Source organism: Mastigoproctus giganteus, chromosome 14 (genome assembly GCF_048544385.1).
Source record: "Mastigoproctus giganteus isolate SK-2022 chromosome 14, ASM4854438v1, whole genome shotgun sequence".
In the NCBI taxonomy this organism is placed as follows: Eukaryota; Metazoa; Arthropoda; class Arachnida; order Uropygi; family Thelyphonidae; genus Mastigoproctus; species Mastigoproctus giganteus.
Genome location: NC_143588.1, coordinates 102,060,355 through 102,078,645, shown reverse-complemented (window position 1 = coordinate 102,078,645; position 18,291 = coordinate 102,060,355). Strand labels below are relative to the sequence as shown.

The window sequence follows — 18,291 nt, the reverse complement described above, 5'->3', positions numbered from 1 at the left end:
AGCGTTTGAATCTTTTTGTACAGTGTTCGCCAGATCATTTCGAAGTAGATTCATCCAAATAGCCAGCAGCCTTCATCGTATCTAAAATATTAGTTCAGTCCGCGAACTTTAAATTACACTTCTCAGTGGAGCTTTTGTGTAAAGTTCATCAGTGTATGTTTCTTTTCGGTTTTGCTCATTTCCCATCATTCCTTCCTTTATTTTTCTTATTAGTGTTGATCGTCAGAGAAAATTTTATGGTGAAGCTGCATTGGTCTTCGAGGGACTTTGCAGGGATTCTCTCTCTCTCTCTCTCTTGATAGCTCATTACTGTGTATATACAACGTATGTGCAAGTATGTATACACATTCAGTTGTCTGCAGACTATATACACCTCGGAAGAGAGTTTAGTTCAGAACGATAATAAATAAAATCTATAAAACTAGAAAATTAATAATTATATATCACATTTTGAATTAGCAAAGATTTATGGCGATATCTTTTAACAATTTTGTAAAGCCAAGGCAAAAATAATCAATAATGAACTTTAATCTTGGTCTGCCTTCTTGAACAATTTTTCGGAGAAATTGCTCTGCTGATTTTTATTGACAGCAAAAATTATACGAGATGATCGGTGAGCTTAACAAAGTGGTGAAACTTTTCTCATTCCAGGGAAAGATAAAGTTATCTTTTCGCTTTAAGCGATGACCTTCAAACTTTAGAAATGTCGTAGACCAATTCAGCCTTTTCCCTATTGGTCATTGCAGATCAACAGCGCTTGACCTACCAACTTGAACAGGTCACACATGTTTCAGTAGTCTGTCAGTCTACGATCAAGGTCCTAGCTTAAGATAAAACTCCCGTTTTGAAGTGAAGAAGGCTTAGCTCTTCACTTCATAGTTGGGATCTCCAAAAATGAGGGAGCACTGGCTAGTAGTAGTGTTTTTTTGCACCTTGGCATTGTCAGGTCAGTTGAATAACCACACTCTTTCTAATATCAATTTGCATAGACAATTATAATATTAGTTAATATACTGGTCATTATTAGAAGTAGGTCATATCGGATATAAGTTTATAATTCGTCCACTACTCAACTTCTGTAATTTTCAACTTGTGAACCGAAGTTACTGGGAAAATTAAAATGATTCTGATATTGAACAGTACGTCAAAACTTCCTTATTAGGCACACAATGGAAAAGTATCTTATGGCTTGGAAAACCATCTTCTTGATTTATAATCCCATATGCAGAATAGGTGTGTTACGATGTTATTTCTCATAAGTATGAAGTACCATGAAAATAATCAGTCAGTCATTGGCATTGTCATGCAAAATGGCATATTGCATAAAATTATATTCAACAAGCATTCGACATACAGTAATGGCAAAGTGTCTTTCTTGAATCCATTAGCCTCTTCCCCTTTTCTGTCAGCTCCTGAGGATTGGGTTTCCCACAAGTCAACGACCCCTCGATGAATGTGCAATGCTTTTTGGAATATTCTTTTAATGCTCAATTGTAAATATATTATTAATATATTCTCACTTATCAATCGAACTCTATAAGAATTATCTTCTTAATAATATGCAATCTCTTGCTGGTAGCAGTGGATATAATCACCATTTCCCCCACCAGACCGGGTGGAAAATGCAAAGGTTAGAATCTTCGTCCAGCAGACAAACAGAACCATGGAATGCACACAATATGCTGATGCCTCATAGCCTTAGTTGCTTTGACGCTTAACACATTCACTTTCACTTAGGATTTGCAATAACTTGTAATACTTTTTAAAGTTCCAATTTTTTAAGTTTGTCAAATTGTTTTACAATATATATATATACATTGTTTTTCCATCCATTTAAAAAATTGAGTTATAATTACTGACGAGTTGAGATCATTTTTTTAGGGTACGCCATAGAATGGTGATTCGGTATACAGTACTCATATGTTACCAAGAGTCGTCCCTTAAAGCTAAAGTCGAGCTTCGCTTGAATTTATTCGAATTTTTAACCAGATTTTAAATATGGAAACATTGTCTGGGATACATAGAAGACCAAAATGCAATGTTTATAATTAGTATTTATGACATTGCTGTATTACATAAAAAAATTGATATAGTGGACTATTTTTACATGTAAATAGACACAAAATGTCAAATGTTGATCTTCTATGACTATTATTATTAATTAGTATAATATTAGGCTTAAATGTTTATTTAATGCTAATGAGAATTCGTGTTGAAACTTAATAAATCAAACTCATTCCTTCTGAAAAGAATTCTAAAGGACGCCATTTTCATTATTCGCACCTGCAGGAAACTTCCTGGTTTCGAATTAAGGAATATTAAGACAAAAATTGACTTCTTAACATTCCTGGTCTGGCAAGTGTAAAAAAAAAAAACAGGAACAGCAAAAGCAATCAGCAAAAAACAAGTGGTGGTTTGTCCTAACTACGAAATAGTAAACGTTTCCAAAGAAATTGTTTCTAAATCAACCGCAGAACGGAAGGATAATCTAAATTTACAGTTTGACAGCAGGGACTAAGAGTTATCCCGTCGTAAAAGAAAAGGTGCTGATAAGAGAAACAAAATAATTGGGAGCAGAAAATAATATTTTTACCAAGAATATTCTTTTGTGCTCCCAATTATACCCTTCTAGGGTTCCATAAATTGCATTTTCTGGAAACTAGGCATCTATTTGATGACCTAATTCAAGCATATAAGGCTTTAAAAGGGTTAAGTAAACTAAATGCTTATGGCATCTTTATCCTTTCTCAGTTGATACACACAAGAGAACAGCAAGCCACCGTAGCCTAGTGGTCATTCGTATTAATCAAAAACGTATTTAATGTTTTTACAATGAAGTTGCAATCTCATACGCTGTTTTGATATATTAAATGTTTATCCAACCAAAAATTTAATTCCAGCTTTATCTGGTTGAATTAGATATGCGGCAGCCTTTTAGTATCTGTAATGGAAATTTTGACAGTAGGCCCTGGCCATACCTTGCACCCCATCTCCAACAATTATGGTCAAAATTCGCAATTCAGAGCGTCCACATTTTTGACAGTAGCTAGAGGGATACTACTCATTTAGTAATTGAATTAAAATCACGCATTTATTTGCTAAATGCGGGAAGCAGTATCCAAGAAGAGATAAACGGAGAAGGTTTCTTTCTTTTTGTTTGTTTCCTATTTTTACCTATGCCAAGATGTAGAATAAGCTACAGGCTTCATTGCTAACTGCATCAGGTCAACTGATAAACTTCCCTTCTCATAAGGGAAGGGGAGAACTGAACCGGTTATGTGCGATGTCAAATGAGATAGGGTAGGATAGGACAGCTTCTTGTTTGTTTAAGTGAAGATCTCTGTACTAACTGATAACATGAAACCGTGCAGTTTTAAACTGGCCTGATTCTACAACTTTAAATCTTGATATGTGACAGAAACCATTCATTGCAGTACAAACTGATTTGAAATATTAAAAAGAAAATATATAATAATAGGTACATTTTATCCTTTTTTAATGTTGAACGACGTCTATTTTGAAATCAATTTCCCATGTAAAAGCGCTACTCTTTCGCATATTAATCAAAATCATTGCTTTAATTAATCGCATCTATCCTTAATATTGAATCGCAAATATTTAATTTGACATCGATTATCTCCCAGTTTTGGTTTTTAGTAAGATTAAAAAAAATAATAATAATAACAGAATAAATAAATAAATAAAACGGTTTTCTACAAGGCTGCGCATTACGTTCTTAACAAATTTATCTGCTTAAAATATTTTTTCGTTACTCATTTAATTTGGAGTTAATTAACTAACTAACTTAATTAATAATAATTAATTAACTTAGAGTTAACAGAAATACAGATTGACTACCTTTTTTAAATTCTGCTTGGGAATCACGCTGCCAACAAAAACTGTCTGGTCTGTGAAAATAAAGATTTCTTGACACGATTGAAATAAAAAGATACAAATAAACTAAATTCTATTTAAAGTTTTTAATTTCAATCGTGTCAATTAGTCGTTAGCATTATTTATTATTATTTTTCATAAATGTTCCTCAGTTAACACTCATTCACTTTATTCAACTACAAGTACAAACCGGGAATGCAATCAATCCCCCCTACCAAGAAGTCATTGGGTAAAAATCCGAAAAATTAAATAATGAAATAAATAAAATAAATAAACAATATTTAAAAATGTAGATTGTCGCTTTTCCAGTTTATTAACTTTCGCAATTTTCAAACGAGGGAGATAATACTTGAGTGAACATTTTATTAGGCATTTCAGAACGTACAACTAGTCACATCTTGTTATGGATGGGGATATCGCAACTTAATAATTGAACCAGGTTCCAATCCCATCAGCCAAAAAAAGAAAGAAGAAAAGAAAAAGAAAAAAAGGAGTTTCAGTTTTTGCTATTTCACACTGACAGTACGATCAGAATTTTATTCAAATAGCATGAGTTCACGGACCCATCATGCAAGTTGTTAAGAATGCAGGCGAGTGGTGGCAGTGAATCGGCGTGCGGATTGTTTTTGCTGTGCATTTAAGTCTCCTCAGTCCCACTTGTGGAGTAATATGTAGATACCATAAGTTTCCTGGAAATTGTTCCTGACCAAGCTTGAGCTTCAGTGTGCCATGCCAGAACTGTATATAACTGCTTTCCGGAACATGAGAGTTATTTCAGCCTACTGTGCTGGCCTCCCTAGCTACAGATCTCAGTCTAATTGAGGGCCTCTGGAATGAGATGGACTGAGCTCAGAAACTCAACAGTCCAATTTGCAACAACTGGTAACTCCAAGGTGTTGAAAGCGACCCTGTGACACACTTCCGACATCTCGGCGGATCCACGTAACGATGAATGTGTAATTTGGGAAACCCAAAACCAATATACTCCGGATTCCATTGCATACTCCTGACTTTGAATTACAAGGACGAACCACTTACCACACTGGTTTGAAGCAACTAATTTTAGGTTAACAATGAGAATACCTCCCCACTATTTTTAATTTGATAGGTTCAATCGGGACTACCATGTCACTACGCTCTGTTTTGAAATAGCATTTCTGGGTTTCCAATCAAACTGGTTTCTGTATTTTCATTTTATATTTTTAAATCCAGTTACTCTCATTTGCTTTTCTTTTCAATGTCCGTGAAAGGTGATTATAAAAATCCAATTGATATTACAAGCAATTGATTTAATAATTAAAAAAATACAAATATACCTGAATTAAGTAAAAAAATATTACTAAAATCGATGTTTCATAAACTTTGACTATTAGAATTAAGGAGAAATATTCCTTCATTTTCTAAACTTAAAATATAGACAAAAACACATAAAATTCCCTTCCTATTCCAAGGCAGGTCTTGTCTCAACAGTCGCCAAAATCAATGAATGTTACTTGCATAATACATGGTACTTTGAGCAAGCGATAAAGATTTTAATTCACTTGACGTCACACATTAAAGTTGCACTGGCGTCTGATGCCATGATTAGAAGAACCTGGGCAAGTGCCACGATGTGTACATATAAGGCAGCATGCACAAAACTGGGGAGTACACAGGTTGAATTATCAGTCCCAGGCCAAGGTATTCTTGCGCCAGTGTGCAAAACACGTTTTGACACCCCTTTCCTTTTTGTGAATTTTGAAATCTACCAGTCGAACGAATGTAGGGAAAAATATCCAGTGAAAAACATGCAATTTTCTTTTTTTGTTTACTAAAATTTATACATAACCGCTTGTAAGTGAAAATAATATTTACATAAATACTCAATAGAACATAGAGAATAATAAATATATTTACTATCTCGGTCCCGAAAGAATGATTTTAATGTTTTAAATTAACAAATCGTTCACTTTCTTGCTTTTAACAAGGTCATTGGAGGATGGGTGATATTCCCTATCCTGGAAAGGTTGTTACATTACAGTTCAAAAAGGGAAGCAATAAAAGTGAATAAACTGTTCCACTTTAACAGTTTATTCACTTTTCCGATTTTTAAACAAGGGCATAAAAGATATATATTTGTATTTGCTGAATAAACAACCTTGCGGTTGTTTATTCGCAGAGAAATATCCCAGATTTTTTTACCCAATTGAACACTTTCAAACTTCAGCTGAATTAGATAAGTACTTAACTAAGTGAATTCACATAATATTACAATTATAATTATTACATAAATTGAACGTAAATGTTGAAGTAGACAAGTTGAAAACAAATTTTGCAGGCAAGGATAAGTTTAGAGAAAATTTCATTATTAAAATTGAGTAAAGATGGTAATTACAGTAGAAGAGATGGAATCAAGCGTCCATTATGAATTATAAGTATTATGTATGAGAGGTATCGTGATTAACAGTTTATGAATAATTAACATTATAAAAGATAAGTATTTTGAATGCACGTTATGAATCTGACTATGCCGTTATTGTATTTTAAAATTTCATTTACTTTATTATTATTTTTTTATATTCTGTATTCATTCTTCGTCAGGATAATGCCCCTCACTTTGAACATGGACCCCAAAATTATGAATACTTCAAGTGTTGCATTAATTAAAAAAAATCATCGATTAATAATTATAATACAATACATATATTATAATTAATTGGCAAGGATCTGATATGGCACTGGAGAAAAAAAATAAATACAGTCATACAAGTTCAATATAAGGCGTATAACCAGAACCATATAATAGATAACGTCTGAGGGGTACCTCAATTGGGGTTATACTTGCGCCCATTAAATTTATGGTTTAGCCCTGACTGAAACAATGTTTTTATGAACTGGTTGTAATCACAGAGATGACAAATCCCACAAAGTTCAAAGTGTAGCAGACTGTATGAAGTTGTCTAACATGCTTGAGTGAGAAGTGATACTATGTAGTAAATACTAAAGCATACATCCAATCCTCTAAGGTGAACTCTGAAACTCATATAGTAAGTATTCCCCACTTTCTCCCTCGTGGGTAGCACAAGTAAGTTTTTAATCATCTTCCTCCCCAACACCGGGTGAATAAGACTTCAATTAGAATCTCGTCAATGACGTAAGGAATTTTTATAGGTCTTTTTCGCAACGTTAGTTATTCTCAGGAGAGGGTAACACGTTTCACCCGCAAACTCGGGTTTTCGTACATCAAATCGGCCACAGACCACTTGAAACGTACAGACATATTATATACGGTGCATTATGGCTTAAGTTGCTGATGCGTCTAAAACCCTACAAAAACCAATCCACCACTTTTGTCCTCTTTTCAATAGTTGACTATTTATAACTAATATTAAGTATTTCAAGATTTTCGCTGAATCTCCATTGAAAACATCTGTTAGATATACTTTTGGTAATATCACTTTCAGATTGTGTCTGCAGCTCACCTAACACTTGATATTCTTAGTTTTTATATTCTCAATATCTAACCAAGAGCTACAAAGGCTTAATTTATCCTACGTTATACCAATATTTGAAATAATAGATTACTTCATAGCTTCATAGAATGGCTTCTACATCATACTCTCCAAATAATATCGATTAAAATAGTTTAAAAAGTTAATTGTTTTTCTCTACTATTTCAATTTTTTTATATTCTCGTACTGAAGAGGAGATGGCTGGTGAAGCAGAGACTGTATGAGATCCGTTGACCTCGTAATATCCTCTGCTCCTTTAACCCCTTGGATAATTCTCTCTACTCCTGCCATCTTCTCTTCTTCTATCACTAAGGTCAAATTATTATACAGTACATTATCAAAACAGAACTTGAATATATTTTTGTTTGTTTACGATATTGGACTCGGTTTTGAATCTCAAGAGATAAACCATATATCATTCGAAATGTCTGAACCAGAAATCGAGTTTATAATATTAATACAGTTATACAGTAGTCTCTATGAAGCCCTTCTTTCGATTGAGAAAAAATTCGATCTTTGATGCCTTGTGGATAATGTCTTCAGTATCAAAGTTAATGACTTTTGAAGTCCGTTTTGAGTAATTCAAGGTCAGCGTAGCAAAGTCCTTTAATCAGCAATAATTTAATCACTGATATTCACACATGCACCCGTTAAAACAATCTGTAACAGAGAAACGTAATTCAGCAGCTATTATCTTATTGATGAGTAGGTGAATGAGTTTAGTTGGGTTTCATTGCCAAAAAGTGGCTGAAGTTTAAGAATAATTGCAATATCGCTATGATATAGCAGCGATATTTCTGCCAGCAATACAGATTATCTCATTCGTGGATAAGTTGAACTGCATCTTCTATTGAATATAGGTCATTTATTTATTTAATGATAATGTTTGAATTTGCATTTATTTATTTTATATATACTGTTTGAGTGCTGTTTCGAGAAGAATGAATTTCCCCTGTTCGGAAAACCTTCCTCAAAAATTATTTGGGTGAGTTTGATTGAACCTGCTCCGTTAGCTGCGATTAAATGCAGACTACCCCCATGAAGCATTGATATCGTGTATATAAAACCGCACGCCTTGGCGGTCGCACAGTGGTTATAAACGCCGTCCACCACACACTGATGAGAAAATGCCAGGGATCGAATTCCATGAATGACTCCAGGACTTTTTTCACTCCATTCATAGCTGAGTTAATCGTTCTGAGATGAAGATAACCGTGAGGTTCTCTCCCCACCCAAAAAACAAGACAGCGATTCTGCCTACTATGTTGCTCGTGAGCAATGTAAGCAAATATAATTAAAATAAATAAGAATTTCATTTAATCTGAGCATAGTTCTGAGACCTGTTCTTTAAAAAAATCTATAGGAAATTATTTGCATAAGAGAGATTGAGACTTTCAGGAACATCTTAATTGTCGTACTCATGTGAATGCTTTTTCGCGAACCCAACGTGCTCTCAACTGACTTCTTTAATACTATAGTTTCCATTGTATCAGGGAGCCCTTTAAAAATCTCTGGAACTGTGCTATAAAGCAAATAGAATTAAATTGATTTGATTCCTGTCCTTGCGACTGAATGGACTTATTCCAGCAATTATTGAGGCATGCCGTCATCATTCGCGTCGTGTTATCAATAAAATCAACAAGAGGCCAAATCGGGATACTGTACACCTTAGGAACGCTTGGTTTCACCAGATTCAATTTTTAGACAAGACACAGGGGATGCACATTTTCCCGAGGAAGGAGTTAGATACCATTTTCCAGTTGTTGGAACACTTTCTTTTGATAAAAGTCTGCGCATAAACTTTTTCTTGAATAATTCCAACAATGTCGGATTACAGCAGACGGAAACCTGGTGCTAAACCTTAAATGAAACCCTTCTTAATATGATGGATTATCTCCTTGGTGTGAGGAGGTTATCACTTACCACAAAATTTGGAAATGACACAGATTAGAATTGATATTGTCCTTAAGTTACAGTTCTGATGTGTATTTTATCCTGTTATGTACCGAATTAAACTGTTGAAAGAGGTATTGGTCAGCAAGTTATTTAGAACAGATAAAAAGAAAATTAAAAAAACTAAAATTAAAAGGATAAATAACTATTACTTGTTAAAGGACAAATAGCTACTATAGGTATTAATGGTATGGTGATCGAATACTACCAGGAGTCCAGGACATCACATGCATACTCCCAACCTCATAGGGAAAAACTCATACTATTGAAAGAGGTATGACGCTCGACATATGGATGAACTTTGTTGTCGGGGTGTTCATCGATACATCGAATAATAAAAACAGCATATTTATTCATTTTAAAAAAATTGCCTTTTTTATGATCTGAAGTACTTGAAGATTGTGTCCACTTTTCGAATTTTATTGCCTGGACTTCCAGCTTTTGCCCATCCATTATATTTAGTCAGTTACTATAAACAGAAGACTATAATAAACTCTAGAAACCAAAGTCCACCTATGGCACATGTTTTCTTGGTAAACAACACTGGATTGATTAATTTATTATATCATCATTAAAATGTAGGTTAAGTAAGTGCTGTAGTTCTTAAAGCGAAGTGAAAGTAAAATGAAGTATTATGTAATGTAACCAAAGTTCAAGATGCTTCACGAAAAGTCTCCTTAAATAAACTGTCAAAAGTATTATTAAAAATAACTGTGAGAGTGGCATGGCCCAGAATTTTAAGGCTAATGCCCTGGTCCGAAAAAGTAATAAACACAAAATCAGCCTTTGTTTATTCAAAGTAACTTCCTCCTGCATCCATACACTGCATGCGACAATCACGAAGCAACTGGAAGGACTGGTGGAAAGCCATGACTGGCATACTATTCAATGTTTTCGTCTCAGCTCTTTGAATGGTGTCGACATCATCAAAATAACAGTCTTTCAGTGGTGTCTTGAACTTCTGGAACAAAAACAGTCATAGGGCTAGGTCTGTGAATACGGTGGGTGCGACAGTATGCAGATGTTTTTGCTAGCGAAAAACTTCTGAACAATGAGAGCCTTGTGGCTTGGTGCGTTGTCGTGCAAGAGGAGCCAACTGCAGTCACCTGCATACTGAGGCTGCCCACGATGAATTCTCCTTAACAAACGTCTCAAAACGTCCAGATATTAGGCAGCAGCAACACTTTGCCCATTGGGCACGAACTGTTTGTATACAATTCTCTGCTATCGTAAAAAGTAATATAAGGACCTTTTGCGACGAACTTGGCTTTTGGAAAGTTTGCCGACTTCCATTCCGTACTTTATCACTTCGTCTCGGGGTCGTGCAGAAAACACCAGGAGACGTGGCACGTCTCATAACCGTAATGATCGAATTCAGGAAGTTGGGCCTGCTTTCAGCGGCCTCAATGCATTCTCCGTAGTGTTCAACTCACGCCTGGCATTGATTGGCTGTTAACGAATGTGGAACAAACTGCGCACAGAACTTCGTTTTCTTCAAATCCTGGATTATTATTTGTCAAATGGTTCCTTATTTACACACATATCTTCTGAAATCATTTGATGCATTGCACATCGGTCATTGGTAATGATTCCCAGCACCTTTTCACTGAACTCTGGCGTTCGAGCCCTTTTTGCTGGCCCCTGATGTTCTTCGTCTTCCAGTGGTTCTCTTCCATAGGCGAAACGTTTGTGCCATTTGAACACACGCGCACGAGAGAGAGAGAGAGAGAGAGAGAGAGAGAGAGAGAGAGAGAGAGAGAGAGAGAGAGAGAGAGAGAGAGAGAGAGAGAGAGACAATTCTCTCCATATACTTGCTTCATCATTTGAAACGTTTTCGTGGCACTTTTTCCCAGTCGAACACAAAACTTTATCTTTGCTCTTTGTTCCACTGTCCCTCCAGAACATAGACAGAAGAGACGCTCATTTCAACTCACACTAAGTTCTGAAATGGTGGAAATTTCTCTCACCTTGACTGCGGTGTTCGAGGAACAACTACTCTTTCATTTCATGTTTAATTCTAGTAGATGGCAGCACCAGTACTCGTCACATAACATCAGTCTCGTTTTCCAATTGCCGCACTCTGTATGCACACACCCTTGTGCAGAATCGGCCTGATCTTTAACGTTGGCGAAGACTCAAAGTCGGGAGCGGCTGATATAGATTGTACTTTGTACATATGGCAATCATTGTTTGAGCGTCTGCGTCGAAGAACATGCTGGCATCGAGATCCTTCCGAATTCGAAAGTGGAATGACTGTGAGACAAGACGAACAGATGCTAGTATTTCAACAACAGCCAACATGGTTAAGTGTTTCCATTCTGTGGTGTCATGAGGCTGTTGTTGTTTGACAGCTATTGGCCAGTCGCACAACCAGCCACACGTGGGACAGTAATGTGTGGTAGACGCTCCTGGAAAGCGTCGTGTGTCTCGCCTCGTAACACAGCAGTGCTACAGCATAGCGGCCCAGCTAACTGCTCAGTACAACGTCGAACAGCAAGAGCAATATCCACATGGATTATGCCAATATATCATCATGTATAGGCCATGTCATATAACAGCTGTCCCAGGAACACGTTTCACTGCGAGACAGCAAACTACATCTTGCATGGACACTTCGTTACCAACGCTGGGCCACATACATGTGGAAATCTACTGCCTGGTTTGATGAATTCCTTTTCCAGCTCTATCATACTGATGGACGTATTTACATTTGGAGAAAGCAACATGAAGCCATGGCGTTTTGATGTAATGTTGGTTTTCGGCTGGCTATATACAGTGGCGTTACGGTTTTGGGGTCTCTTTTCGTGGCTTGGCCTAGGTACTCTAATTGCTGTTAATCAACGGCGGTCAGAGTACCCAGGGAACACTTACATTTCAATCACCATTGTGGGAAGCACAGTTATTATTATTATTATTATTAGCCATATGGTACAAGGAAACCTTGAGGCTTATGATGCACCAACCAAAAAAAAAAAAAAATTCCTGAGTTATCCCCCCTGAGAGAGAGAGAGAGAGAGAGAGAGAGAGAGAGAGAGAGAGAGAGAGAGAGAGAGAGAGAGAGAGAGAGAGAGAGAGAGAGAAGTAATAGAAAAGAATCACCAAGAAAGAGAAGAATGATGATATCCAGCTCAGGACCCTGGGTTTGCCAAGCCCATACTCACCAGATGTGAGCCCCCAATTGGTAGATTCACCATCCTCCTCACACTGGGTGGAAAACACCTGAGCTTGAATCATGTCTGTGACTTGAGGAATTTTGATGGGCTTTTTTCACCAGGTCATTGAATTAGTTGGCTTCAGACGAGGGCAGCACTATTATTTAAACCGGATATCTAGTTTTTCATCCAGTAAGCGGGTAAATAGATAACAGAATATACGCAATTTACAGACACAATATATTCGGGCTGTGACTTATGCGAATAAAACCCAACCTGCCTCTGTTTGCCCCTGTGGTACAGTGGTTAAAATTAGCGTATAGCCAAACTGTTGGAAAGGGCCAGGTTCGAATGCCGTCAAGGACGCAAGGAACTTTTGTTAGCTTTAGCATTAGTTGAGGCATATGATGCAAGTAAGCAGCTTATAGAGCATCAGCCCAAAAAAAATTCCATTTCACATATTTGGTCACCCAAATGTTTGTCTAGCTCAGCCTTAAATTTATTTAAACTATCAACTTCCACAACAACAGATGGAAGTCTGTTCCAGCAATCAATTACTCGCTGGCTAAAGGCAAACTTTCGCACATCTGTTCTACAACTGTTTTTCCTCAATTTGAATGATGCCCCTTCAGGTTCTGAATCTCAGAAAGTGGAAGCGTCCCATCAGCATTGAGCCTACTCAAACCATTCAAGGCCTTGTATACCTCAATCAGCTCACCTCGCAGTGGCCTAGTCTCCAAATGTTTCAACTTACAGAATTTAAGCCCCTCCTGGTAAGAGAACCCCTTTGTACCTCTCACCAACCTTGTTGCCCTTCTCTGTACTCGTTCTACGAACTCTACACCCTTCCTAAAATGAAGCCTCCAGACCTGTAAACAGTACGCAAGGTGTGGCCCGACCATTGCCTTATACAAAGCTATAATCACCTCTTGTCGCTGTTAGCAAAATTACTGTATATCGTTGACAAAACTCCATGACTTGCTTTGGCAGCCCGTCTGCATTGCTCATAGAACTTCATATACGGCTGCACAATTACCCCCAGGTCTTTTTCATTCTTCATCTACCTGAATGTAGTACCACACAGTTGGTACGTTTCTCTTGGGTTACTTCTACCCATATGCAGTACTTTGCATTTGTCAATATTAAACTTCAGTTGCCACTTCTCAGCCCATCTACCTAACTTTCCTAGATCCCATTGCAGTAGCATATTGTCTTTACTATTATTAACAACCCTGCCAACCTTTGCGTCATCGTCATATGCAAAGTTGAAGATTAAGCCTGATATACCTTCATCAGTATCATTAATAAATACACAAAACAACAATGGGCCAGCACCAAACTCTGGGGAACTCCACTAATAACATTAGTTCATATAGAGAAATGTCCATTTATTACCACTCTCTGCCATCTTCTACTCAACTATTCCTTTATCCATTGTAGCAACTTGCACTTAATGCCATACCGCTCCAATTTGCACACAGGGGCAACAGTGTCAAAAGCTTTCCTGAAATCCAAGTATATGATATCAAAATTACTTTTTGCATTCAGTTCCTTTGTGACCACATCGTAGTATCCAATCAAATTGGTCAGACCGTAACAAACCCATGCTGTGTCTGAACTATTACTGCAGTCTTGTATAGGCGATCCTGCATCACCTCTTTAACCAGTGACTCCATTCTTTTCCCCGGAACAGAAGTTAAACTAACAGGTCTATAATTATTTGCGTCACCCTTTGTGAATTGGGCATACATTTGCACATCTCCAGTCCATTGGGACCTCCCCCTGAATCTAAGAATGCTCTCATAATTATGGCTAAAGATTTGCTTACTTCCCTCGCTGCGTCCTTCAATATAACTGGATAGATTTCATCTGGCCCAGGTGCCCTTTTTTTATGCTTAACTTCAACAATTTCTCCTCCACTTTGCTCTCCGTTATTACAAAATCATTTAGCTGCCTGTTAGAGTTTAGTAAACTTCTGTCTTCACTTTCCTTACAGAATTCATGTGTGAATGTAGATGCAAAGTACTCCTTCAAAAAAAATTGTCTGCTATCTGAGCAGGATCGTCAACAGTTGAACCATCAATATCAATTGGACCAATATGATTCATCCCCTTCCTTCTAGAGTTTAAATAAGTAAAGAAGTCTGTTGTTTTTCTTTGCATCTTTTGCGAAGGATTTCTCGTAATCAGCCTTCGCTTGCCTAACCTCCTTTGCGACTCGATTACAGACTCGCTTATGTCTGTCACTCTTTTTTTTATCTCCGTCGCTGAGTTAGTTGGTCTCAGTCGTAGACAACGACGTTTTGTCCCTCGAAAACTTGGGTTTTTCGTCCAGGCAATTTATGGATCATGCACTTATACGTTATTGGCTTATGAGTTGGGACTTAGGTGGCTCTAATAAGAGAGTTTTGTTTTTAATATTTCTATCGTCGCTGGACAAATCTATTAGCATCATGCCCCAAAGCCCAGCAGGTCATCTTCCCGAAATCAGTTGCTAACGGGTTTCAGGAATATGACAATTAATTTTCCTTGTTCTTATCCCCCTACTCGCTGGAGCCGACAGTCATCTCGCTGTCCGAATATCTGGGTACAAGTGTAAGGATGCCATATAGGTTTGACAATCACAACTGATAATATTACATTTATACAAGTGGATCTTGTTAGCCTTAAATTCTAGGTTCTAAGTGTGATAAAATAGATGCTACCATAGTGTGCACCTAGGAGGAGGGTTATTTGTCACTGGACTCTAGTTAATAAGGGGTTAGGTCATAATGTTCGACACTTTCATTCTGCTAGCTATTGTATTACAAACATGGAGTGAAACTTACCAGAATACTCCTTGGTATGTTCAGGGGTTAGCAGTTAAGAGCAGGAGCGAGTGGCACAAGACGTCTCTTATGGTCAGATAGCCTCGAAAAAAAGAGCTTCCTCAGCGTTCGTCTCTCTCTAGATTTTTATCCTAGTTTTTCTTCTGTCCGTCTCTGTTCTCCCTCTGTCCCATCTCTCTGCGTCCGCACTCTTTTTTCTTCCCTTTCTTTGTCTCCCATCTGCATATATGTATGCCCCCCTTTTGAGTTTCCGATGTTTCTATTGGTCAAAAGGCTAGTTTTGTGGGGAAAAGAAAATCCTAGGGACTGTTATTTCGGAGACCTGACCCGGTAAAAAATTGAATTTATGAGGAGAAAGAGGAACCTCTCATCTGCATGGGGTGGCATTTCCAGACTGTCCAGCGATAATCATTAGGTCTAAAGTCTGTTCATTCCTACACAAGGAATTTCCAGAAAACAATCACCCCCGTAGTTATCAGGTTCAGATTTCACCCAAAAGTATGTTCCTTAATTGACATTACTCAGTTCTCTCTGCCAAAAGTCATATACTTTCTTACCGTTTTATAAACACAACCTCCACGATGTTCGTCCGATCCGATCGAGTAAGGATGTCTCGCTGTGAATCAGCCGGACTCAAAGATGGCATAGTGTTTCAACCGCTGTTTCCACTAGCGTGGCGTCAACGAGCATACGCTAAAAAAAAGGAAACAGCCTTCTACAAGAAGTGAATATCACCCTACAAATATAATAAGTATACTATACTTGTAGGGTGATATTCAAGTATAAAAATACAAGTATAAAAATTCGGATTGACCTGCAGTCAATCCGAATTTTTCCAGCTGTGAATCAGGTCAATATTCAGTGTGTATAATTGCACATATTCTTCTGTCAGTTTGGTGAAGGAAAAACTAGAACTGTCAGAGAGAGCGAGAGAGAGAAAAACTTTTAGAACCGCCTAACTCGGCCACTGTTAAAAAAAAAAAAAAAAACTCGTAAAAGTTCACCGTGTTGTTAACGGCATTCGAAGCTGCATGTTGTGATGAGGAGACGATGATTATGACCACGGTAATAATCAAGGTTTCCATCTAGGGCCTTTATGCGCATAAGATGTATTGCGTCTTTGGCCTATGTGAATGAAGCTTTTCATTATTCACATAGAAAATGTGATTCAACTAGTTTGGAACGCCGAACGGTCCTTGCTATTGGCATGGTTGCTACGATCGCTGTCCTTCGATATCGTGGGGTAAGTTCTAATTTCTATAGGAAAATCTCTCTCTCTCTCTCTCTCTCTCTCTCTCTCTCTCTCTCTCTCTCTCTCTCTCTCTCTCTCTCTCTCTCTACTTCCTCCCCCCCTTCTCTTTCTTCTCCTCTCATGTATAGTTTTCTCTCTTTAAAATTCTAGTTGTTCATTCTGTAAAATATTTTGGGGACATTGAATATGCGCAATGTACGCTCTCGTGGACAGTGTAGTTGGTAGGTAACCGTTCTCACCACACGGGGTGGAAAAGGAGCGAGTTCGAGTCCTGTCGATGATGGCAGGAATTTTTATGGCATTTTTTCACAACGTGGCTGAGTTAGTCGGTCTCAGGCGAGAGTATAGTGGTTTTTTCTCCCGGAAATTCGGATTTTTTGTCTAGCAAACAGAAAATCGACCTTAGAACGCACGCAATTTACAGACAATATACACGGAGCAATATAGGTTTGAGGAGTATCAGTCGCTGATGCTTCTAAAACCAAACAACAACACGCAATGTACAAGCATAATTTAACCCTAGGGGCTCATATCTGGTGAGTATGGGCTTGGCACACCCAGGGTTCTGAGCTGGATATCATCATTATTCTCTTTCTTGGTGATTCCTCTCTACTTTTGACTCTTGCTGTCTCTCTCAGGGTAACTCGGGAATTTTTTTTGGCTGGTGCAGCATAAGCCTCTGGCTTCTTTGCGCCATATGGCTAATAATAATAATAAAAATAATAATATGCTGAATCTTCGTAACCTTAGTTGCTTCGGCGCAGTTGACAAAATATAATAAAGCGAGCATCTGGTTCATACCGGTAAATGAAAAATAAAAAATATTGAATTTTTTATTTTTATGGGTTAAACTATTATTGAAAATATCGAAAAGACATTTTACTTTGTGAAAATATATTTTATCTTTGTCGGGCCATAGATTAATACTTACTAAATCACTTAATTGTTAACTAATCAGTGTGTAGGGCAACGCCTTGAGAAAGTTTTATCTGATAAAGATTTAAACACCGTTTGGCACTTAATGATATATATCATCGAACTTTCATTGCGAATTTTCATTGAAAGCGTAGAGTTGTTTGAATATTTTAAACATTAACTGGCATCAGAAATAATTATTATTCTTTGTGAGTGAGGAACTCCTCACAAAGAGTTGGTTTGTTAGGGTGAAAAGTGACAGAAGAGAACTAGTTGGTAATAAATTGAAATGAAACATCTGAGCGAGGAGGTATGAGTACTTTCATACACTGGCGGGTACAGTCAGCTTTTATGGGATAATATATTTCTATGGGGGACAAATAATTTTGATGACATATGTGATGGATAGTTATTGAAAATTCAGTTCGAATTTAGCTTCTGTTTTATCTAGACTTTAACCCTCCACGTAGAATACATACCACTAGAGTTGCCAACTCTTCATCTCCAAACCAGAAATGATCTCTTTACGTGGAGAATGGAGGAAGTGGTGAAGAAAGTCCAGAATTTTTTTTTTTCTGTGAAATAAATATTTTTAGATTATTTCGTGCAAAAAAAAAAGTATTGCTTTCTGTTATTTTTTAGGAAAGTATAATTTAGTAAAAAATTCCTACAAGGAGTTTTTGTGATAACTTTTAACTTCATTTCCAATGTAGGATGCTGTTCTACAATAGTTTTTAAGTTATGTACATTCTAAGGGGGAAAAAAGCATGTCATATACACAATGATATCGCATTTGCATCACACAGG

The 18,291-nt window shown here is 37.2% G+C and overlaps 1 protein-coding gene across 1 annotated transcript in view; it reads left to right on the top strand.

Annotated features, from left to right (window-relative positions):
- The first annotated feature begins 812 nt into the window (after positions 1-812).
- LOC150075450 (uncharacterized) overlaps positions 813-18,291 on the top strand; it is a 286,845-nt gene continuing 269,366 nt past the window's right edge. Inside the window, exon 1 of the mRNA XM_090388490.1 lies at positions 813-946. Coding sequence (XP_090244616.1) covers positions 895-946 — 52 coding nt within the window. The 5' untranslated portion in view covers positions 813-894. The remainder of the gene's footprint in view (positions 947-18,291) is intronic.